The sequence below is a fragment of the Chiloscyllium plagiosum genome, unplaced genomic scaffold (assembly GCF_037043375.1).
Source record: "Chiloscyllium plagiosum isolate Xiang-an unplaced genomic scaffold, Cpla_swu_hap1 HiC_scaffold_48, whole genome shotgun sequence".
Lineage (NCBI taxonomy): Eukaryota > Metazoa > Chordata > Chondrichthyes > Orectolobiformes > Hemiscylliidae > Chiloscyllium > Chiloscyllium plagiosum.
Window position 1 is genome coordinate 4,586,236 of NW_028270186.1, and position 25,941 is coordinate 4,612,176.

Here is a 25,941-nt window from a genome sequence, read left to right on the forward strand (position 1 = left end):
AAAATTGAATTATCCAGCACAGGTAGGAATCATGCTGTGAAATTTTAAGGAGTTTGGAAAAGATTTACAAGGATGTTGCTTGGGCTGGAGGGTTTGAGCTGTCGCGAGAGGCTGAATAGGTTGTGGCTATTTTCCCTGGAGCTTCGGAGGCTGAGGTTTATAAAATCATGAGGTGTAGAGCAAATAAACAAAACCCTTTCCCCAGAATTGGGGAGTCCAAAGCTAGAGGTTTAAGGTGAAAGGGAAAAGATTTGCAAGGGAACCAAGGAGCAACGTTTTTACACCAGAATGGCGAGAAAATGGAATGAGCTGCCAGCGGAGGTGGTGGAGGCTGGTACAATTAGAACATTGGAAAGGCATCCGGATGGGTATATAAATCAGAAGGATATGGGCCAACTGCTGGCAAATGGGACTGGATTAATTTCAGATATCTGTTTGACATGGACCAGTTGGACCGAAGGGTATGTTTCCATGCTGTACATCTCTGACTCTATGATTATGACTATTCTTACATGCTATAACAACTATGCCAATGTCCTTGCAACATAGAAGGCATGAAATTCTGTGACTAACAATTCAACTTATTGCACTATTTGTAATGCCTTGTCTATCACAATATACACCTTACACTGTAACCACAAGCCACATGATCTCCACTTTTTCCAGCACATGGAGCACTATTTGATATGCTTGAACAGCAGAATGCAATTCACCATGGTGCATTGGCAAATAATCATAATTTCTGGATTAGTTGAGAAATTCATTTCCTTTGTATAATTTGTAGGTGTATTCATTTGCTCAGGTGTCACTTTGGTTGAGGAATTGCAAGGAATGCAATATGATTGTGCATAAAGCTATTGCTAAAACTTTTCTGAGTTTTGCCAGCAATTGTCGTTTCACTGAGTAAAGTATTTTTATTGTCATGGAATTAGAATAGTCTTTTCTTAAAACAGACTTTGCACTAAAGTTTTACATGGTCTGTTGCTATAAGGGCAATTTATTCTTGTTGTTTTGGAGTAAAAAGGAAATAAATCGGGAATGTTGGGAGAGTGAATGGGAATCAGTGTCAAGTGCTGCAGATTAAATCGATCTGTGAAAACATTAAATACGTTTTCACATTCAAAGTACATGCTCAACTCGTGTTCTTCATTGGCTCCGGAATAATTTAAATAAAGTCTCTCGTTCTAACTATGCATCTTCATTGAAATGCGTAATATGAGCATACAAAATAGGAGCAGATATGGACCATTTGGTCCCTTGAGCCTGTTGTCTCTGTTTTGAATTCACATTGCCATCTCGCCTTGATGCTTCTGCCAAGCCAGAAATTAATCATGTGATGTGAACCAGGCCAGTCCCTCTGAAAACATTTCAAGAAGGAAGCCCAGACCCAAACTTTTCTCATTAGATCAAGCAGGTACGAGTGGAGTTTTCAAGAGTTTAAAAAAAACAAATCATTTACAGTGTAACGAATGAAACACAAACGAAAGAGAACAGAAAACAAAATAACTTAACCAATCCCCCTGCCACCCCCCTCCCCCAACCTCAGCAAAAAGGTAAAACCAGCCACAGGCTGTTACAGGAGAGACAGATGGCAGAGAGATTGAGCATGGAACCTCCCTCCACTGTTGCTGTTTCTTTGGATTTCCCAGCTTACCCTGACCAGCAGCTCTGAACAGCCAGACTGCGAAAACCAAACCAAACCAGAGGAAAGCTGAGCTGGGAGAACTGGCCACTCCTTTTCGTTGGACAAGGGGTTTTTTTTTTAAACTTCAAAACTTCTTCAAGTAGATAAACCCCGAACCTCAGAACCCATGACTTTATGACCCCGCTGAAAACGAAATGACAACATAACCTTGTTAAAGGAGCAGCATTGTCACACATGTCTGTCTTAAAAAGGCATGCCTGCTCCTGGATGATGTGGTTGTATTTGTGGCACAGAAAATGGCCAATTGACCTAATAGATCTTTACTGGTGTTTGTGATCCTCACTGGGTCCTCCCACTTAGTTAATCTCATTCCACATCCTGATATTATTGCTGTTTCACAGCACCCATACATCACAAAACTGTTTCATTCTTAAGTCACAGCATTCTTGAGAATTAGATGGAAAATGCACACAACACTCAGTAGGTCATGCAGCACCTCTGTCGAGAGAAACAATGTGAAGAGTTTCAGTTTGGTGATGTCAAGGGTGTAATAGTTCTTAAGCAAATCTAGAGGCAGGCACAGGGGAATACAGAGCAAAAGGGATGATATGTGGCAGGTTGGAAGGCAGTCATGGAGCTGTACAGCATGGAAACAGAGTCTTCGGCCCAACTGATCCATACCAATCAGATATCATCAATTAATCTTGTACCATTTGCCAGCATTTGGCCCATATCCTGCTAAATGCTTCGTCTTGATATACCCATCCAGATGTCTTTTAAATGTTGTCATTGTACCAGCCTCCACCACTTCCTCTGGCAGTTCATTTCATTATGTGCACCACCCTCTCCGTGAAAAAGTTGCCCCTTGCATCTCTTTTAAATCTTTGCCCTCTCGCCTTAAACCTATGCACTTTAGTTTTGGACTCCACTGCTCTGGGGAAAATGCATTGGCTATTCACCCTATCCATGCCCCTCATGATTTTAGAAACCTCTATAAGATCACAATTCAGCCTCCAGGTAAATCAGCTTTGGCCTATTCAGCCTCTCCCTATAGCTCAAACCCTCCAATCCTGGCAACATTCTTGTGAATCTTTTCCGAACCCTTTCAAGTTTCACAACATCTTTCCTACAGCAGGGAGACCAGAATTGAACATAGTATTCCAAAAGTGGCCTTACCAAAGTCTGTACAGCCGCAACATGACCTCCCAACTCCTTTTCTCAATACACTGACCAATAAAGGAAAGCATACCAAATGCCACCTTCATTATCCTGTCTACCTGCAACTCCACTTTTGAGGAACTATTAACCTGCACTCCAAGGTGTCTTTCTTCAGCAACATTCCCCAGGAGCTTAACATTTAGTGTATAAGTCCTGCCATGATTTGCCTTTCCAAAATGCAGCACCTCACATTTATCTAAATTAAACTCCATCTGCCACTCCTTGACCCACTGACCCATCTGATGAAGATCCCGTTGGAATCTGAGGTGACCTTTCTGGTAGTCGTAGTTGTGTGTGTAGTAACAACAAGTCAGGAAAGGATGGGAATCTGCCAAAAAGAGAACAAAAGGTTATTTAAAGGGTCTGTAGATGACTACAGCAGAACCATGACCTGTAATTTGAAAAATGGTAACACAGGTCTGACATTGTTACACTATTTGTCAGGTTGTCAGGTATTTCATCAAAATTTCATGTTCTGCAACTTGAGCTTCCATTGAACCTCTGTTGCAATAATGTTGCAGTGGAAGGTCTGTGTCGGATTGGGAAAAAGATTTGAAATTTAAATATGAATCAGGCTTGGGAATGAATCTATCTGTTCAGCACAATAAATGTGAGCAAGGGCATCCTGAAGGGGAGGGATTTGACTTTGCATGGCCCAACCATGCAGCTAGCATTGCTTGAACACCAATGATCATCTCTGTTTCATAGTCAGCGAATTTGTAAGTGAATATTGATTGGGAGCTTTACCAGGTGATCCTTTCGATCGTGACTCGACCAATGTGTAAGACCCTAAAATGGTCTTTGATACATCTCCTGATCTTTGGTCGTTGCTATCCAGCTACTGTTAATCCCAACTTGAACATTCTTGCATGTATAAAAGTCCTCTTGTGGCACAGTGGTAGTGTCCCCACCCATGGACCGGGAGACCCGGGTTCAAGCCCCATCTGCTCCAGAGGTGTGTAACAATATCTCTGCATGGGTTCATTAGCAAAATCGGTTTACAAAAACAAATCAGAGATGTCCGCCAAGTTGACACAGCATTTGCAACAACAGGAGATGTTGAGTTCTCCCCTCCTGAGTGGGAGAAAGGAAAAATAAAGCAGGCTTCTAGCAAGAATTCCTATTCAGAGGGTAGCTGCTGGCACGTGAGAATGGTGTTTGAGGAAATGATCGGTGGCGTGACTGACATCCCATAAATAACCCGAACAGAAATAGCATTTGAGCTCCCACTTGTGTGAAGTTTCACACGGCATCAATTAAGTGCAAAATTGTTGCTAATAAAAGTGGAGGAGAAAGATTCAAATGGGGTGAGAGTGTGGAGAAATGAGATGCAGTGAATTTTCAGGATATTTATGATCTGTAAATGTGAACAGCTGATTGTGTGGGTGGCTGTGTCTCTGTGTTTAGGAAGGCAAGTCAATGCATTTTGGAATTAGCAGGTGGTTCCAAATGGAGGTGATAACAAATTGAGTCACCTTTGGTTGTATTCACAAGATTTGTTGCATTAGATTTATAACCATGATATGATATGCTGTTTTGTATCAAAGACATTGATGTACAGATGGTTCAAATCTTGCTCAACCTTTAATTCTTTTCAAATGCATTTTTCTTGTGGTAATTAACAACTAGTATGATTGTGTTCAATTAGTTTTGCTGGTGAATAGGTAATGCTGAAAGAATTCAGAAAATATGGTTTCAGCTTTTCTGCCAATGACAACCAAAAATTGAAGTGTTTCACTTCTGGGCACATAATTGGCCACTCTTACTGTGTCTGGCCAAAGTTTATTCTAAACCCAAATTCATTCAGTTTTTTAAAAAATCACTGGCTGGACCAGCATGATGCCCATCCCTAATTGCACTGGAAATGGTGATGGTGAGCTGCCTTGTTGATGCACTGCAATCCATGGGGTGTCAGTACACCGACAATGCTGTTTGGAGGGTGCTCCAGGACTTTTAACCAGCAACAACAAAGGAACAGCAATACATTTCCAATTCTGCATGGTGAGTGACTTGGAAGGGAACTTGCAGATGGTCATGATCTCTTGTATCTGCTGCCCCTGTGCTTTTGATGGTATTGGCCAGGGGTTTGGAAGGTGCTGTCCTAAGAGTGTTGGTGATTTTCTACAGTGCAAATTGTAGATGTTGGACGCTATTGCTGCTGAGCATCGGTGGCGGAGGGAGTGGATGTTTGTGGATGTGGTGCCAATTAAGCAGGCTGCAATGTCCTGGGTGGACCTAACTGTTTGAGTATGTTGGAGCAAATGAGAAATATTGTGTCACACTCCTGACTGGTGCCTTGCAGATGGTGGGGAGTGAAGAGGTAAATTATCCGCTGTCGGATTCCTAGCCTCTGACCTACTCTCAGCCACAGCGAGCTAGCTTACATACTTATCATCAACCTGGGCTACAAATCTTCTCAAAAATTGCGAACAGCATTTGTATGTCTCATCCAGTTGAGTTTCTGGTAAATGGTAACCCCCCCCCCCAGGATGTAGATGGTGGGGTATTCAGTGATAGTAATGCTATTGAATGTCAAGTGGCAGCGTTTGCATTGTCTGTCTGTTTCTTGTTGGAGATGATCATTGCCTGGCAATTTTTGTGGTGCCAACATCACTTGCCACTTCTTCGCCCAAGCTGAAGGGACAGGTCAGGGGTGTGAGAGACCATTTCAGAGGTTTTCAAAATAATGAGGAGGCTTGATGGGGTAGATAAGGAGAAATCTAAAAAGGATTATGAACAAGAGAGCATAAGTTTAAATCATTTACAAAAGGAGCAGATGTGATCCAAAAAACAACTTCTTCACACATTCACTGGAATACACTGCCTGAAAGTGTGTGGAGGCAAGTTCAACTGAGGCATTCAAGAGGGGCATGGGATTAATATTTGGGTTGGAATAATCTGCAAGGGACTGGGGATAAAAAGCAGAAAATTGGCAGCACGGAATGATGCTCACTTAGAGGGCAGCCGCAGACCTAATGACCTGAATAGACTCCTTCTGTGATGTGAACAAAGTTAGTAAAACATGAAAGGAAACAAAGAGGATAGATAGAGAGAAACCATTTCTGCTGGTCGACCTATCTTGGGCAGGAAGGTGTGGCTTAAAAATTACAGCCGAACCTTTCTGAAGTGCTATCAGGTAACACATCTCACAATTGTTGGAATGAATTTTGGAACTCACTTCCACAAATGGTGGAATTAATGCTGGGTTAGATCTCTTTTAAATTTGAGGTTTGTGGATTTTTGATATCCACAGATATTAAAGGATATGTGCCAAGGTTGGTGTCCAGATTTAGTTACCAATTTGTTCTGATCTCAGCAATTGATAAAACAGGTCAATGGGATGGAGTGACCTTCTCTTGTTCCAATCTGCTCCAGACCCAGGTAGTGTCTTGAGGGTCCCGTTGTTGGCATCCCTTTCTCTGAATGATAAGCTCTGGTTTGAAGTCCTGGTCCAGGACTTGATGGTCAATGAAGGTGCATTTATAATACGGCCAGACAGGTTGAGTATTTGGTCAATAACAGATGCTCGGAAGAGAAGAGACACCTGATCAGCCATAACATGTTGGGGCCTTGCTCATCACTATCCACACCTCCAAAATGAACTACACACAAGAAAGTGCAAGTTGCCACAGCAACTCTGACTCCTTGCGTGAACTGTAATCCACCATGGCCAATTTGGAATACCTTGCACAGTTCAATTGCTCGGAGAAAGTAAAGGGGCAAAAGGACAAACCATTCCCACTTTCAGAGGGCATACTGCACCCGTTTATTGTGGCACATCAGCATCCTTCAGAATGTCATCTATTACTGGCTAATGTAAAACCGAATAGCCTGAGACCCCGCTGTTGTGTGCCACGAATGCATTTGAAATGAGATCTGATATATGTAATGTGCAGAAAGAATTCAAGAGCACTTCAGTTTCACTGGGCCTTACAGAGTCTATAAATAAACTGCAGCCCAGTTTGCCTTGTACACAGTAACATGAAATGAGATGGCTGATAAAGATCTCATGATTTGTGTTTCAGGCATCTGTCGGGTGAGAATTGGAGTGCATTTCCTCCACCTTTAGGTTTTTTAATCCCTTCTGTTGATAGATCAGAGATACACCTCCTACCCATTGCAGAGAGGACACTGGCAACAGTGCTGGCACTGGGCCACAACTCATTGCATGAAAGCAAGAATGTTGTTTCATGGAATCCATACAACGTAGAAGCAGGCCATTCATCCCATCAAGTCCATACCAACCCTCTGAAGAGCATCCCTCCAGACTCTTTTTTTTTTTCAAATGTTTTTTCCCCCTCCCTAATCTATCCCTGTAATTCTGCACATCTTTGGACTGTGGGAGGAAACCAGTGCACCCGGAGGAAACCAATAGGGAGAATGTGCAAACAACACACAGACAGTCACCCGTGACTGGAAACAAACCTGAGTCCCTGGCGCTGTAAGACAGCACTGATAACCACTGAGCTCCCCTGCCACTTTAAGATCAATGATGTCTGTGCCAATCATAAGCCAAGCTCTGCCTTCAATATCATTGAGTTGATAGAAAGGTAAATATGTTCATCCAATGTGCGAGATAGTCTGTTTATCTAAAGATCAGCTGTGGCATGGAGAGCTGGAGAGATCCCCAATTCCATTCCTGCCCAGTGTTGAGTCAGCTGATGGATAGGCAGCACAAATTGTCGAGTGCCTAAGTGCCTTGTCCAAGAGTAAGGGGAAACCATTCAGCTGCTTCTGCGCTTGATCTTGATCCATCTTCTGACTATGTGCTTGCGAACATGTCTGGGCTTTTCAGTCTGTCAATGTAATCATTCATCATTTCTCAGTGATGGAATATGGTGACGAGTGCACCGTACCCAAAGCTAGGTCACCATGCTTGTGCAACTGTCTGACTGCAATCTTTCATCCAGTCATTTAAATCAGTGGAAAATTGCTATCTTTAGTTAGAAGAAAGAAAAATCTGATAGCAACATTAGATTGAGAGAAATATTCTCTGAGACATAGATAATACTTGAAAGATTGGTATGCTCAATAAATGCATGACAAATACTTGTGCTATTTATAAATCCCAGCTGGCATCTAAGATTACATTGCAGTTTCAGTTGTCAGTAACAACACTCAGCTTTCCCAAGTTACACACACTTTACACAGTTTGTTTGATTTCTATGTAAGACATTAAATTTTCCTTGCCGTTTGAGCATTCTGTCCATGTCTCTGCTACAGGTGCTGATATTCATCAGAGGGTATTGCCTCTTTTGTGAGGTCACTGCTACATTACCAGGATGCAATGTGTGTTTAATCACAGCTATGTTTAGTGAGCACACAAACAAAGTGTTGTCGAGTGGTGACTGTGTGAAATTTGAGAAAAAAACCCTGAAACACAATTTATTACAGCTATTTCTCATATTACATGTGTTTTTTTTATAGACACTCCTGCAAATATAGATGATGCACCCTTCATAGCTTCAGGGCATCTCAAAGCTAGTGAAATAATTTAGAAGCCACCCAAAAAATCTTGTGATTCCTTCACATTGTCAGAGCACAACTTGTCAGATTGTTGCAATTTTATGTGTACAGCTCAAGAAGGGGAGTGCAGAGCGATGGATTAATTGTTTTGTACTGTCCCAGCAAAGAGCTGGCACAACACAATGGGTTGAATGTCATTTTCAGCTGCAAACTCTGGTAGGAAGAAAGAAAGAAAGAAAGCAATAATTCTGGCATTTCCAGTGTGTGCATTTTGTTTTAATATGATCATTTTGTTTATCATATCTAGCCCATGGGTTGATGGATACAAATATGGACTACGAAAGACCAAACGTAGAAACCATCAAGTGTGTGGTCGTGGGCGACAACGCAGTAGGAAAGACCAGGCTAATCTGTGCAAGAGCATGTAATGCCACCCTGACACAATACCAACTATTGGCCACTCATGTACCAACAGTCTGGGCCATTGACCAGTACCGTGTGTGCCAAGAGGTAAGTAGAACATGCACTTCATTGTGGTGCAGTGCAACCCATTTTAGATCATTTGTGAAACCTTTTTTACTCAGAAGTTGATAGTGAGATCTCAAATATTGCAAAAGCAGGATCTTGTGCAGAAAAAATGTTGACTATTAACAGATGCTCAGGGATCAATACCATATCTTTCAATTCAGCACTTTACAACATTGTGAAATTAATATTGTGTTCAACAATTCCTGCTCCTAGGGAAAGCGGGTGGTGGCAATAAGTTTTGCCAGTTACAGCTCATTTAGCCCTTTTTTTTAATCTGCCCTTCCCCTTTTATGTTATCTTTGCGTGCCCAGTACATTTTCCAAATTCTTTTGTTTTCGCCCTTGTGCTGTGATCCTGTTGAATCTCTCCTGCCTTTCACACTATCAGTGTTTTTTTGATCTTTTGCTTCCTTTCTCACTTTTCCTGCATCTGTACTTGGTAAAAATCTGGTAAAGCTGTGAAATTTTCTACTTTTCGCACAAGGTCAATGATGGGAAATTATTTTGCGTAGATGCTGCCTAATTTGGTGACTATCAATATTTTCTGTATGTTATAAAACAGGCAATATATTTTAGTACACAGGCCTGATGGACTGAACAACCTTCATCCTGCCTCATTCTGTGATTGCTGATATTATAGGCATGAGATGCGAAATACAAATGCTTTGTTTACTCCAGATAGCCAGTGGGTGAAGGAGGAATGCAAAGCTAACCTTTATTTGGAATAGCCTTATTCACAAAGTGAAACATTATAAATACATATCTCTTGATTCCATTCCATTCTTGTCTCTTAATATGTCCTTCAGGGACCATCCAATCTTAACTGTCCATCTGTACGTTCTTAGTTTTAATTTAAACAATTCGCAAGCACAATCATCTATCAATAAGCAGGAACTAAAGACAGGGAATTTGGATAATTTTAACTTGTGCATTATATCACACCTTTGGAGCAGTTGAGACTTGAACCTAGACCTCCTGGGTTTGAGATAGGGAAACAACCATGCACTACAAAAGCCCCAGGAGATTTACAATTAAATGAACTTAGAATCAAAATGAGAGAACTTGACTGGCTGGATGCTGTGGGAAAGACTCAGAAGATCACAGTTTAACAATCCATGAAGTCTTTTGAAGTCAGAGGTGAAGAGAATTTCTTTACTCTGTGAAGGTCATTAATCTACAGAGTTATCTTGTCTTGAGAGCAGTGGAGGCTTGGTGAATGGATATTCTTTTAGTTGAGGCAGATGGATTCTTGACTAATGAGTAAGTCCAAGGTTATTGAATAGGCAGGGAAGAGACATTGAAGGTACAGTCAGATCAGTCATTGACTGAGTGAATGGTAAAAGAGGCTTGGGGGCCAAATGGCCCTGTTGGGCTCCTGATCTGTGTCTTCGTATGTATGCACTACAATAAGAACTGGAATTCATGCTTGCACTCACGGTATCTTGCCATTTCATTTGTCTTTGGAGTGTTGGTCATGCTGTTTCTATAAAGTATAAACAAAGAACTGCAGTTGCTGTAAATCTGAAACGCAAAGTGTGGAAGAAACTCAGCAGGTCTGACAGCATCTGTAGAGAGAGAAACAGATTCAACGTTTCGAGTCCAGTGTCCCTTTGTCAGAATGGTGTTAGAAACATTAACTCTGTTCCTCTTCACAGATGCTGCTACCAGACCAGTTGAGTTTCTCCAGCACTTTGTATTTTAGCATAAGGTAGTTTCTGCTTGTCCTGAGGGTCAGTCTGACTTTGTATGTATGTCGGTTAGGTAGGACCGAGTGGGACTCATTCAATGAAATTTGGGCCTTTACAGAGAGGCAACTGTTACTCAGATGCTTTGGCCTTCAGCTATACAATTTTCTCAATGTCCTCCTTCATCCCTCTCTCTCTCTCTCTCTCTCTCTCTCTCTCTCTCTCTCTCTCTCTCTCTCTCTCTCTCTCACTTTCCTGTTTTAGGGGACACCTTAAATTTTGCATGTTTAACTCAGCTTTTGGTTAACTGATCTAAAATTTCCTTCGTGATTCAATATTATATTTGGTTTAATAATATTCTGTGAAGCATGCAGGGTATCCTATTACTTTAAAGATGCAATCTAAATTCAAGTTGTGAAGGGCAGGTCTGGTAGGTGAAAAGGATGCGAGATGATAGAAATTGAGGCTCTGGTCAAGAAAAAGAGAAGGAAGCATATATCAGGTATAGACCGCTGCAATCAAGTCAATCCCTGAAAGAGTTATAAGGGCAGTAGGTGTATGCTTAAGAGGGAAATCAGGAGAGTAAAAAGTGGATGTGAGATAGATTTGACAAATAGACTTCAGAAGAATCCAAAGAGATTCTACAAATACAATAAGGACAAAAGAGTAACCAGGGAGACAGTTGGGCTCCTGAAAGATCAACATGGCTGTCCAAATGTGGAACCACAGGAAATGGTTGAGATACTTAAAAACCTTTTGCATCAATATTTACTGTAGAGAAGGATATGGAAATGAGGGAACTTGGCGAAATAAATGGTCATGTCTTGAAAAGAGTTCATATTTTAGATGAGGAGGTGCTAGAGGCCTTAGAACACAATAAGGTAGATAATTCCCTGGGACCTGATCAGGTGCTTCCCAGAAATTTTTCAAGAAGAGATTTCTGGGCCCCTTACTGAGATATTTGGATCATCAACAGCCATGGGGGAGGTGCTGAGAGACTGAAGGTTTGCTAATGCGTTGTCATTATTTAAGAAACACTTTGAGGAAAAGCCAGGGAGCTCAAAACAGGTAAGCCTTCAGTCAGTGTTGGGTAACTTGTTAGAGCCGATTCTCAGTGACAGGACACAACGTGCATTTGGAAAAGCAAGGACCAATCAGGGATAGTAAGCGTGGCTTTGGAAATTATGGGAAATCATATTTCAGAAATTTGATTGAGTTTTTTGAAGAGGTGACAAAGAAGATTGAAGGCAGAGCTGTAGACCTTATCTCCATGGACTTCAGCAAAGCATTCGAGAAACTTCTGCATGGTAGACTGGTTAGTCAGGTGAGATCACATGAGATCCAGAGAGCGCTAGCCAATTCAGTACAAAATTGGCGAGAAGGTAGAAGAGGGTGATGGTACAGGATTGTTTTTTGGACTGGAGGCCTGTGACAAGTTGACAAGTAGTAGATTTATTTCTCCTTCATTTATGTAAGTATCTTGGATATGAATATGGAAGGTACGTTAGTAAGTTTGCATATGACACCCAAATTGGAGGTGCAATGGACAGTGTAGAACTTTATCTCAGAGTACATTGGTACCTTGATCAGAAGGGCTAATGGGCCAAGAAATGGTTGAATTTAAATGAATACAAGATGCTGCATTTTGATGAGGCAAACCAGGGCAGAACTTAGACAGTTAATGGTTGGGGAGTGTTGACGAATAAAGAGACCTTGGGGTGCAGGTGCATAGTTCCTTGGAAATGGAGTCACAGGTAGATAGGGTTCATTGGTCATAACATGAAGTCGAGGAGTTGGGATGTCATCATGTGGCTGGAGAGGACGGTAGTTAGGCCACTTTTGGAATATTGCATTCAGTTCTGATCTTACTGTTGTAGGAAAGATGTTGCTAAACTTGAAAGGGTCCAGAAAACATTTGAAAGGATGTTGCTGGGACTGGAGCGTTTGAGCTATAGAAAGAGGCTGAATAGGCTGGGGACTTTTTCCCTGGAGCATTGGAGACTGAGGGCTGATCTCTTAGAGGTTTATAAAATAATGACGGGAATGAATAGGGTGAATAGCCAAGGTCTTTTTTTTCCAGGCTAGGAGAGTCCAAAACTGGAGGGTTTAAGGTGAGAGGGGCAAGATTTAAAAGGGATCGGAGGGGCAGAGGATGTTGGGTGTATGGATCAAGCTACCAGAGAAGATGATGGAGGTGGGTACAATGGAACATTTAAAAGGCATCTGGATGAGTATATGAATAAGAAGGGATTAGGGGGATATGGGCCAAATGCTGGCAAACAGGACTTAGTCAGATTGGGATGTCTAGTCGGCATGGACTGTTTCCATCATGTATAACTATATGCCTCGATAAGTTATTGTTGCACATGGTTATTTGTGCTTACATTTATTTGAGTGGAAAACAATAACACAGCACAACAAACACTTGAACTTCAAAACAAAGGCAGAAAATGCCACAAGTACTCAGGAGATCAGGCAGTATCTGTGGAGAGAGAAAGGGTTTACCCTTCAGTTTGATGAGTTTGAGTCCGATTTAATAAAGTATGTTTAGCAATGTGTGACCTCGATTCTCAATCCCTTGATTAGAGTTCTGGTATAGTCATTGCAAAGCTCCAGTACCCTCAATTTGATTTTGCGAAAGGCAGAGTAATTTACTTCGACTCATTATCATTCACATGGGGAGATTGGTGTTGAGCTTTACTTCTGAGTTCAAGAAATCTGAACAGCATTGAAAACCATGGAGCATAAAATGTTGTATCACTGGGAAAAGAAAGAGAATTGAAGTTGGCATTAATTACAGCTGAAGAGGGTAATGTCTTTCAAAATACATCAGTCAGTAGTGTTCTCACCTCTGTCAGAATGTTGTGGGTTCAACATTGAACCCATCGTGGGTTCAACTGCTCCAGAAACCTGGGCAAATCATTTAGCTAACTTCCTAATCAGTGATGCTATTACTCATGTCTGAGCAGGTTGGACTTTAACCTGGGCCTGTTGCCCAGAGGTAGGGACACTGCCACAACAGACATCTTGAGCACGTAATCTCTGCTGATTTACAGATGCATAGGCAGTGCAACAGTGTCAAAGGTGCCATCTTTCATGTGGATTATGAAACAAAAGCCCTGTCTGCCCTCCCGGATGGACATGTTCAGCCCTGCAATCTTCATTCACTGAACAGCATGGAAAGTTTTGCCAATGTAATGTCTTGGCCAATATTTATTTCTCAGTACGGCTTTTACTGGTTTTGTCCATAATCTGCGTAACTATCATACAAGATATCATGTCATCTGTCAGATGACGTAATACTTGGAATGTATTCATAGGTCCAGAATGACATGGTCAGTAAGAGCTCTCTAGCAACAAAGGAAACACAACATCAGTCAATGTGGCAGGTTATCTGTTTATCATTACATTGTTTTTGATGGGAATTTGCTGTTCTCAGGTGGAGTACTGCTTTTCCTGTATGACAACAGTGAGTACACTTCAGTACATTGCACCACAATGAATTGTTTGCTCTATGTCCATCATTTCTCTTAAGTGGAAAGATGATGACAAATACACTTAAATAAAACATGTTTAACTGTGAAACCGTCCAGGATGTCCCAAGATCATCAAAGTTACTTTTTAATGCGGATAGTTTTATCAGGAGCATCCAGTTTAACCTATTAAAAACATGTAAACATTGGTTGATAGCTAACAAGTTTTTGAAGATGTAAGTTTTAATTTGTAAATAAATATAGGTATGTTGAGTTGCAAACCCAAGAGGACATTACTGGTGTTAGTTACATAATCCCAATTTTGTTTCTGTAAAGGCATGGTGTTTTACCTGCTCAATAATGTGACAGCACTGGCAAATCAGTGTTAATTGATCATCCCCTATTCTACTGAGATCATTAAAAGTCAAAACGTGTTTTGTTTCCTGGCATCAGTCCTTGACATACCTTTTTAACAGTTTGAAGCTATATTCCCCTGCTATACAATTTCAGTATAACTTACATTCATGTTCCAGTTGCATCCTTCTCCATATTTGTAACTGTTCCACACGATTATGAGATTACCAATAACACTGTTAGATCACTGACATTTTTCCAATCAGACTTTGAGTCCACTGGTAGATTCAGGTACAACTTTGTTACAGCTTCAGATTTTTTTTGCAGTAAGGCATGCAAAGACTTCAGATTGTGTACAGTTAAAACTTAAGAGTGCCCACATCCCTCTTGATATTATTGGTCTGTGGCATTGAGATGTCCCTCTGTAATTCGCTGTCTCATACAACATATGAAAGAGATGGACAGGCTGGTGGTCCATTCATGGTCATGATATTTTCAGTAACTTCAATGATAAGGCGGGGGGCGGAAAGGGGGCTGAACCTGGTTTGAATCTTTTCTTTTGCTGAATATTTTGCATATATGCGGATCTATAACTACCTCAGAATCTGTATCTATGATTATCTGAAGAGTCTGTACTGAAACCGACTCTTAATATTGCAACAGATTGATTAAATAATTCAAGAGGAACAACTATTTATGTAAGCTGCATGCTCTATCTAAGCTAGTGACCTTGATTGAACAGTTTTGCTCTGTTCGACTTGCTGAGACCACATTTTCCGAAGGCTGTCTGTCTACTGTCAGCCATGTTCTGCTGCATTCTGTCAGCCTTTGTCTAATCAGTTATGGGCAACCCCATTGGCTATTTTGTGCCACTTGGTCATGGGCAGCACTAACAAGCACCAATCCGAAATTACACCTCAGCCTTCCACCATCAGACGCCAACCTTTTAGTTCTTCTTTACACTGTTGCCAGTGCTTGAATGTCTCCCTTGTATCTTCACACCAAAAGGTGAAGGAGAATTCAAGATGCTGTCCTGTTATTATGCACCTCAGAGACAGTTTGTTCTCTCCCACACTCTGGTATTTTGGCAGTGCAGTTAAGTATTTTGGCAACATAGTTCGATATGAGTGTAACTGAACATTGGGTGGGCACGCGATCTGCCAAATCAACTAAAGCACGTGACTCTAATACATTTGGGTGTCAACTCCGACAACATTCTTCATGGAAGAAATGTCTGGTTTATGTTCTGTTCCTTGGCACTGGTCATTATGGGGCAGGGACTGAGGGTGTCACTTTTCAGGCAAGGGATTTGAAATGCATAAAATCACCTCCTCAGTTTGTTTTTTGTTTGAAAGGTTCTGGAACGTTCACGTGATGTGGTTGATGATGTCAGTGTTTCACTGCGGCTCTGGGATACATTTGGTGATCATCACAAGGATAGGCGCTTTGCCTATGGCAGGTACAGCAATGCAAAAGGTGAAGATGTTATTCTTGGATTTGTTTGAGTGGGAAACTCCAGATTTCCAGTTGAAGCATTTAGTCATGGAGGAAAGAAATACTGAAGCAACCAATGGCATGAAAACTCCATTCTCTTCAGAATATTCTGCTTTCCATAAGCTACATTCCACCACAATTCAAATGCGAAAAAAGACTTTTTTCACCTTTGTAAATGCATGCCTTACAATGTCCTGCAGGGTTTATTTTCAGAGTGAACCATCATGAAATGAAAATTAGCATTTGATGCCAAACTGTAATCCTTTTGATAAACTCAGTATTTCATGAACAAATCTGAAATGAGAGAAATGTTGTGAATCTGGGGAATTGCAGCCCTCAGCCAATGAAGTATTCTCTCGGAATGATGCAGCATCTCTGCTGCGTCATTCAACTGCACTGTGAACCTTTCACTCTGGAGACATGCTCTGCATCATTTTGAAAACCTGGCCAATGAAGGAGCCTGAGATCAAACTTCCACTGGTGCCAATCGAGGAGAGTTTCATCTGCAACTATTTTATTCCATGTATTTGATTTTCAAGTCTTCATTGATAAGTGCAGCTAATTTGCAATGACTTAATCCGCATGCAATCGGTGTTCACCTCAATAATAGACATAGTCAGATATTGCAGCGCTTCGTTCCTATAAATGTCAGTGAAGAACAGTTATTTTTAAGCAAATTATGGCTGCATTTAAGGGGAGGCTGGATAAATGTATCTGGGGGAGAAGGCCAGAATAATGTTGTTGGTAAAATCAATGACTGCAGATGCTGGAAACCAGATTTTGGATTAGTGGTGCTGGAAAAGCACAGCAGTTCAGGCAGGATGCCTGCCTTGAAGAAGTTTTCCTCCTCTCTCTACAAGAATCTCAGGGAGTCCCTCTCCCACTGCAACTCCCAGGTCATTTCCTCTGCCCTGAACCTCTATTCTATGCTACTTTCTCCCCACCTTCCTCTCATTTATCTCTCCACCCTTCAGGCACTCTGCCTGTATTCCTGATGAAGGGCTTTTGCCCGAAACGTCGATTTTCCTGCTCCTCGGATGCTGCCTGAACTGCTGTGCTTTTCCAGCACCACTGATCCAGAATAATGTTGTGACAGGCTAAGATTAAATAGGGCAAGTCCATTGGAAACATAAAACACCAGCATGCATCAGACAGGCTGAATGGTCTGTTGCTGTGTGATGCATGCTATGAAATAAAATGCAATCGCTAAGGTTTCTGATACATCCATTGGCGACACAAGCATTATGTCACTGTGTGGTCTCTAGCTCTTTTGGAATTGTAATGGGTAAATTTGTTCTCTCTCTCTCTTGCTCAGATCTGATGTGGTTGTGCTTTGTTTCTCCATTGCAAACCCCAACTCACTGCATCACGTAAAGACCATGTGGTACCAGGAGATTAAACACTTCTGTCCACGTGCCCCTGTCATTTTGGTAGGCTGCCAGTTGGACTTGCGGTACACGGACCTGGAAGCTGTTAATCGTGCACGGAGGCCTCTTGCAAGGTACAGTCCTTAATGCCTATGTTCACGTCAAGTGAGGAAATGTAATTTGTACTCATATTTTAGTATCTGGTCAAATTACAACCAACAGTAAGAGTTTTCCCCCGAAAGTCCAATTGACTTTATCTAAAGAATTGATGAGCAGATAGTCTTTGTGAAATGTGAGTCTGCAAACTTTGGTCAGGATAGCCAGTCCAGTAATCCTCTGTCAGGTGAAGTATGGGAAGGAATCCATACCCAAGTTGGGTGGAGGTAGAATTGGGCCAGGTTTTGTGCCCTTCGTTCCCCCACAAGAATTGACTGACTGAACCTGGATCACAAGTAGAAATGTGTACCTGAATGAGGTACCATGAGGTAATTCATGCCAGTGCAAAGCAACCTCATTGTGAGTCATTCAGGAGAAACCCATGAAGAGAAAATTTGGGAATGCATCATGGATGTGATTGGCCAGCCTGACTCATTTATGATGTTTTGGTTTGGAAAATTAAAACAAAGAAAAATCAAATCTCCAGTACCCTTCAACATGTCTCCTCATCTTGCTGGCCATCCCACCCTTACCCTTCAGCAGAGTAGCAATTCTGTACTGTTGACTCCCAAATCAACTGCTGCACTGTCTATCAAGCCTCGTTCATTGAAAAGCCTTGGTTTAATGTTTGTTTCATGCGAGATTAAGAATTACCTGGATGAAAATGATACTCGTGAGTATTGAATGTTTTTAACTGCTGCACAAGTTATTTAAAGGTTTTCTCAATGCTCTAACCATGCAAAGCCTGTTATTTCCCATGCAAAGCTGGCAATACTTCATTTACATCCGTAGCAGTGGATTTTGGGCAGTAACTTATTAATACACTGTCATATGTGCCAGAGAATATTCAGTTTCATTTGAAGGTCGCGAAATTGAATATCATTGGGATGAAGCATATGGGGATGAGGTGGGATATTCACGATAGGGAATCACCTTAGATACAGTCAGTTTGTACCACCACCTGACCTTACCCCATGGACTTCTTCATGATCAGCTTCAATCTCCCATTATGAATATAAGAATCTACAACATAGGAACTGGAGTAGGCCATTCAGCCCCTCAAACCTGTTCTACCATTCAATCAGGTCATTGCTGATCTGTGGCTTAATCCATCCACTCCCTTTGGCCCATATCCCTTCACACTTGCTCAATAGAAATGTATCTGTTTAAAACGAAAAACTGATCCAGAATCCACTGCTGTTTGTGGAAGAGAGTTCCAAACCTCTATCACCCTTTGTGTGTGGAAGTGCTTCCAAACATGTCCCCTGGATAGTCTGGACCTAATTCTCAGACTGCGTCCCAAGTTCTCGAAGTCCCAACCATCGGAAATCGTTTATCTTTATCTTCCCCTGTCTTTTGCTGTTAATGTCTTGAAGACTTTGATCAGATCACCCTTTAATCTTGTAAATTCAAGAAAAAACAGGAAATTACGTGGATCTTTTTTTCTTTATGCTCCCTTTACATGGAAAACCTTTCAGTTGTTAGATTCTCCAACCACCACCCCAGTGAAGAACTGGCTGAGCAAATTGGAATGACTCGTGGCTTAGAGACTTAGAATTTGTCTTTGGGATGTGGTATACTCTAATTTCTTGAACTATAGGACTGCATAATTCACTTTTTTGCTCAATGACTGCAGCTGTGTTGTGTTTCTTTTTAACTTTACACTTTGTTCCTTTCAAAGTGCATCTGAGATGTTTCAGTTACTGGATCTCAGATGTATTTTGCTTGTGCTGCAGATCTATCCCACTCTGTCCGAGTATCATGAACGACAATACAGATTAACCGAGGCACCTGCATGGTTACAATATTGATTTGTACTTCATATTTAGAAAATCTGGATTTAAGTAATATTTTATACACAGTCATAATTCTCAAACATGGCGATTTGATGCTTCCAACAAGTTTTACATTTTCGGCCTTTCAAGCAGTGAGAGAAAATGAGAAGACGTAAGTGGTAGTTTTGAGTTAATTTTGTTGAGCTTACATTATGGCTTTATTCATTCACAGGCCAATACGACACAATGAGATTTTGCCTCCAGAAAAAGGTCGTGAGGTCGCCAAAGAATTGGGAATCCCCTATTATGAAACCAGCGTGGTGGCCCAATTTGGCATTAAAGATGTCTTCGATAATGCCATCAGGGCTGCCTTAATTTCCAGGCGGCACCTCCAGTTCTGGAAGTCACATCTGAGGAATGTTCAAAAGCCTTTACTCCAGGCCCCATTTCTGCCTCCCAAGCCACCTCCCCCCATCATCACTGTCCCAGATCCCCCCAAGACCAATGAAGAGCATCCCGCCCACTTATTGGCCAATCCTCTTTGTGCAGATGTCATCCTGGTGCTTCAAGACAAGGTTAAAATCTACGCCCACAAGATTTATCTGTCTACCTCCTCCTCTAAATTTTATGACTTGTTTCTAATGGACCTCAATGAAGAGCCAGAGTCTGGCAGTGAAAGAGCAGTGAGCCACAATGACAGGCAGGGCAGGGAACACTTAATGAGAGCTGCTAGTTTTGATGTCAGTGAAAGTACAGATGAAGTTCCAACCACCCAACCATTATCCAATCTTCGAGCCTCTACCAGTGATGGTATCTTGAAACTGAATGCCTGTGATCACAGTGCAAGAGCAAAAGCATGGCTCAAAAGAAGAAAGATATTATCGACGTGGAGCAAAGCTTTTATCAGCATCCAGGAAGAGATGGCTGAAGATCCCATCACGCTGAACAATCGGCTGATGACTGTTGTCAGGATGGACTACTCTGTTCACCCTGATGCGTTCAGTGCTGTCATGCATTACTTGTACACTGGCCAGCTGGATGAGAATGAGAAGGAGCTGATGCAGATAGCCCACATTGCAGAGCTGCTGGAGGTTTTTGACCTGCGTATGATGGTCGCCAATATTTTAAACAATGAGGCCTTCATGAACCAAGAGATTACCAAAGCATTCCACGTGAGGAGGGCAAACCGTGTCAAAGAATGCCTTGCCAAGGGGACCTTCTCAGGTAAACCTGTTTGGTGTGCTTTCAATGTGTGTTTCAAAAAACAGCAAAAAAAACCTGTAAGTCTGAAAATGTAACTCCAGTCTGCCCAGACCAGTCATCTCGTAGCTTCCTTGGTTTTGTGTTGTTTCTGTCCCCAGTTCAACAGTGTTTAGCCAGTCAATATATTTGAAATCACAATTTAATCAGAGGACCTGAGGCAGTGCATGGATGAACATTGATCAGAAACAATGATTTATAATCATAACCCTAACTTCAGTTCCATATCTTAGCAAAATAACACTGTTTCTTTTGTTTTATACCTTCGGGACAAATATTAGACTAGATTACATTACAGTGTGGAAACAGGCCCTTCGGCCCAACAAGTCCACACCGACCCGCCGAAGCGCAACCCACCCATGCCCCTACATTTACCCCTTACCTAACACTACGGGCAATTTAGCATGGCCAATTCACCTAACCTGCACATCTTTGGACTGTGGGAGGAAACCGGAGCACCCGGAGGAAACCCACGCAGATACGGGGAGAACGTGCAAACTCCACACAGTCAGTCGCCTGAGGTGGGAATTGAATCTGGGGCTCAGGCGCTGTGAGGCAGCAGTGCTAACCACTGTGCCACCCACATTGCCGCCCACATTCAGGCTGTTAAGTCCTCTGCCTACAAGGTTTCTGAGGCAGAGGCTTGAGAGTTTTTGACTTAGAAAACTTGCTTTCCATTTCTTCAGCATTATTCCTCACGGCGCCAGGGACCATTGTCTGTTTGGAGTTTGCACATTCTCCTTAAGTCAGTGTGGGTTTCCACTGTATGCTCTGGTTTCCTCCCAAAGATGTGTACCTTAGTTGGATTGGCCATGCTAAATTGTCCATTGTGCAGAGATGTGCAGGCTATATGGGTTAGCCATGGGAAATGGAGGGTAATAGGAAAGGGGTGGGGGTAGGTGTAAGTGGGATGCTGTTCAGAGAATCAGTGTAAACTTGATAGACTAAATGGCCTGCTTCCACACTGTAAGGATTCTGTGATTGATGAGCTGACAGATGCTCACAGCATTGAGTGTGTTGAAGATATGCATTGCTCCAGTGTTCTATTTTGATTATGTTTTTATGGAATGATGCCAGTTTAATAGGAAGGTGTTTCTCTGTACAGAGGTGTGTGTACTTGGCTGATGCTGCACTGAACATAAAGCAGGGATGTACCTCTAAGGTTCTGGAAGGCTCTGGTCAGACCACATTTGGAGTATTGTATGCGGTTTTGCGCCCCATATCTCAGGAAGGATGTACTAATCTTGGAGCATGTTCAGAGAAGGTTCATGAGAATGGTCCCAAGAATGAAAAGCTGGAATATGAAGAACTTTGGAGACTTTGCATCTATACTCAGTTCAGAAGGATGAGGGGGAATCTAATTGTAACATACAGAATACTGAATGGCCGAGACAGAGTAGATTTTGGGAAGATGTTTCCATTGGGAGGAAAGACAAGGACCTGAGGGCACAGACTTAGAGGAAAGGGAAGACTTTCGGAACAGCGATAAGGAGAAACCTCTTCAGCCAGAGAGTGGGGAATCTATGGTATTCATTGCCACAGAAGGCTGTGGAGGCCGAGTCATTGAGTATATTTAAGACTGAGATAGATAGGTTCTTGAGTATCAAGGGGATCAAGTGTTATGGGGAAAAAGCGGGAGAATGGGGTTGAGAAACTTATCAGCCCATGATTGAATGGTGGAGCAGAGTCAATGGGCTGAATGGCCTCAATTCTGCTCCTGTGTCTTATGCTCTGACAAATCTGAGAATGCTGATCTCGTGAATCTGGATGCTCACTTTGGACGCGGTTGGGGGCTTTGGTGGGGCACTCATTGATCAAAACAATCCGACAATTGGGAGCCTGAAAGAGGCCTGGTTCCACTGCTTATAGATGGAGGAGTGTGTGTTGTACCTCACACTGCAAAGCAATTTCTTTGTGGCCTGTAACATTTTAATCACATTCCTGATGAAGGGTTTTTGCCTGGAATGTCAACTGTCCTGCTCCTTGGATGCCGCCTTACCTACTGTTCTTTTCCAGCACCACACTTTTTGACTGTAACATTTTAATGTTCATAATGGGCTCATCATGACTAACTGCAGCTGCCCAACATAGCGACTGCCTCTCAAGCAGGATGCCGAGGTCGCTGTGTCCGTGAAAAATTGTTTCTTCCCAATAATATAAGCTGAGTGCAGAACGCAACATAGCAGAACTGTGCAGGTTCAAAGCCCAGAGTACATCATGATGTTGAATACACTGATTGAGCTAAGATTGATGACTGTTTGGTTTCAGTGGTGTAAATCTGGCCACTGTTTATCTCAGCAGGATTTTTTTTTGCAATGAAGGCTGTTCAGCTGCTTTGATTGTCACCCTGCAAAACATCAGCCTCGCCAACTCCTTATTGCATTGTCAGATAAAATTAATGCAAAGTTGCCATGTCAATCTTGTGTCTTCCTTTTAACTTCTTGTTGATGATGAGCCTCGATGCCAGGATAAAACTAAAATTGCCCTTCACAATCTTGAGGAAAGCACAGCAGGTCAGGCATCATCACAATCTTGAGCCTGTTCCCTTTAATCACCTTTGAAAGAAGCTGACAATGTTATCCTGACTTCACTTACTATAGTTAAAAATCACACAACACCAGGTTATAGTCCAACAGGTTTAATTGGAAGCACACTAGCTTTCGGAGCGACGCTCCTTCATCAGGTGATTGTGGAGGGCTCGATCGTAACACAGAATTGTGCGATAAATTCTGTGTTACGATCGAGCCCTCCACAATCACCTGATGAAGGAGCGTCGCTCCGAAAGCTAGTGTGCTTCCAATTAAACCTGTTGGACTATAACCTGGTGTTGTGTGATTTTTAACTATAATCTAACGGATATTGTAGACCTCAGCCCTAAGTCCCTGTGTCTCTTCCTGAGGTGGAAGGCAAACTTGGCAATGAGTTTCTTCCTGTTAGCCTTGCATCACTGCAAATGAACCTTGATTCCTAACTCCTCGTGTGAGTAGTCAGCTTGGATGTTGGATATGACTGTGATGCAAACCTCCAAATAAAATTGTGTTTAGTAATTAGAGTCCAAGAATACGTGACAAGAATGAACCTTGACAGTTGATGCCTTGTGCATGACGTTTACAATATGATTTTGGAGACAGGTAGTGCTGGATTAAAGTCTATTCTTGGTTGTGAAATGAGAATGAGACATGCAAATTGAGATGCAGATAAGTGATGATATAAAACAGTTGCAGAACAGCCTCAAGGAGATGAAATGTCTTCTTGCATACTTCAAGGCCAATCACAGATTTGTCTTTTCACCTTTGCACTTTAAGTATTTATTCAATCCAGACTGGTGAGCCAATTTTACTTTTTAAAAAAAAAAGGATATTTGGCACAGACATAAAATTAAAAATACGAGCACAGGAATTGGTTTATTGTGTTTTGAGCAAAGAGTAAAGTTGGGATGATTACTCAGACTCATCTGAACGTCAAGTAACATAGTAACTCTGACTGTAACTGCAAGAGACATTCTGAAATCCAATTGCCAACTCAGCAGAAACACCTTAACCCAGAGAGTAGAGGGAACAAGGAGTGGATGAGGAATGAACAGGAGGCTAGATAATCACATGCTGGAGAATGGAATAGAAGGATACGTTGACAGAGTGAGTTGAAAAGGAATGACAGGAGGCTCGTGTGGATTGTAAAAACCAGTTGGGTTGTATGGCCTGTTTCTTTACATTACATTGGACGGGTATATTGGGTGTTTGAGAATTTCAGTTTTGGGGTGTCCAAAAAGCTTTATTCTAAACCACTTAGATTCTTCAAGTTGAGATGCACCAACACTCGACTCCCCTATCAGAAATTCACCTGTCATTCTAATTAAAGAAAGTTGCTACTAAGTTCAATGATCACGGGAAGAAGATGTAACTGGAAAGCATTTTATTGAATTGATATGAGAGCAGCTGAAGTACTCAGTGGCTTTTCACAGAGGAACATGTGTTTCACTTCAATGATTGAGAATTAACCAGAATGTACAGATAACCTGTTAACATTGCCTGTTGACACGTTTGTGCAAGTAACAGATGGCAGACGTGAATGGAACATAATTAAATCCACAATGGCTTCTTTTCATATATTTCCTTGGGTTGGGATGTTTGGTCCTTTTCCCGAAGTTTCACACACTGGATGCAATTCACACACACCGACTGCTGCAAACAGTTAAAAGTTTAATAAAGTTTGTACAAGCTAGGTGACACCTCTGATACTCTTCGCAGGCATGCAAAGTTGAGTCAGAAGAGAGACCCCGAATAAAGTAAACAATCCCCTTTATATAGGTCAGTTGGCAATGCTTCCAGATAGTCTGGCCACTCCCCCACAGTCACATGCCATTCAAGACAACCCCCAGCCTCCCAGTCATATGTTACCCCAGGTGCAATGGTCAGATGAGATCATCCTCTGAGTTAATGCAAATGCTAATGTCCTCATCCTGTGGAATCGTTTTGCAGACTATTTTCTGACTTGGTGATTTCCCAAGACAATGTCGGTGTGATGTGTCCTAGCTTCGGGTGGCCCTGCAAATGAGTTCTGGCTCCTGCTGCTTCCTCACATGATGTTGGTGTGGTGGGCTGCAGTGATGATCATGCAAGTGAACCTGATTGGCTGGGGATGGCTATGAAAGTATGGAATAGATTAAATAATAGTTTAATTTGATTAAGGTAGGGGGGAGTAGTAGCAAATGACTGTCTAATTGGAGTGGGAATCATTCGCATTCCTGTCTGTCTGTCATCCCCAGCCACTTCCAGAATGTTCACTCAGTGTAGTTTAATCCTTTAATATTACCTTAATGTCCAGAGGTATATTTCCATTTAATCTTTTAAAATTGCAGGGAAACAGTCTGCTCGGTCAACAGAAATGATCACAGTTCCCAGTTTAGAAAGTTGCATATTTTAGTCCAACACTTTCTTAACAATGCACTTTGAGGTTGCTCATAATTTTCAGGTGTGAATCCTCACTTCTCAGCCGAATTGAAACGTTCGGATGCTCAATCCAGCTCTATTGCTTTTCTCCATTTTCTCTCCCTGGAAGATTGACTGACTGTGCTTCGAAATTGTGCTGAAGGTATATCCGGGAAATTATTTGCATTCCTCTGACAATTTAATTTTGTACACATGAAAGGGATTTGTCACAGAGCTGGCTCTGTTCTTTTGTCTGTCATGAAAGGATTATGTGTAGGCAAAAGTTCACGGAGTTCTCATCACAATCAAGAAACCGAGTTTGGAAGAAAGGTTTCCATACTGTTCCTTTAAAATATTCAGAAATAAAACTTTTAGGTAGTAGTGACTGACAGCTCATTGGGTGCAACCTAGGTGTTGTTTATCTAGTTCTACATTCAGCTGCCAGTCCTATTTGAAACTTGGGTGCCTTGACTGAGCTTGAGTCAGTGAGCAGAGCTTCAAAACTTATGGGTTTCATTAACCAGAGCCATGCGATGAGTAAAGGAGCTGCTCTCTTGTCAGCCTTGGTAATTCCACACACTCCCAGCATTTCG

The 25,941-nt window shown here is 41.9% G+C and overlaps 1 protein-coding gene and 1 long non-coding RNA gene across 6 annotated transcripts in view; both read left to right on the top strand.

Annotated features, from left to right (window-relative positions):
- Nucleotides 1–25,941, top strand: part of LOC148135688 (uncharacterized) — a 246,480-nt gene that overhangs the window by 162,416 nt on the left and 58,123 nt on the right. The gene's annotated exons all lie outside the window — the stretch shown is intronic.
- Nucleotides 1–25,941, top strand: part of rhobtb2a (Rho related BTB domain containing 2a) — a 61,793-nt gene that overhangs the window by 6,617 nt on the left and 29,235 nt on the right. For 3 of the 5 annotated variants that reach the window (XM_043681216.2, XM_043681213.2, XM_043681212.2), the window contains exons 2-5: nt 8,637–8,839; nt 15,724–15,827; nt 17,178–17,363; nt 19,393–20,384. In XM_043681216.2, the coding sequence (XP_043537151.1) occupies nt 8,648–8,839; nt 15,724–15,827; nt 17,178–17,363; nt 19,393–20,384 (1,474 nt within the window). In that variant the 5' untranslated portion in view covers nt 8,637–8,647. Of the gene's footprint in view, nt 1–8,636; nt 8,840–15,723; nt 15,845–17,177; nt 17,364–19,392; nt 20,385–25,941 lie in introns of those variants that run through there. The other 2 variants (XM_043681215.2, XM_043681217.2) reach the window with 2 other exon arrangements.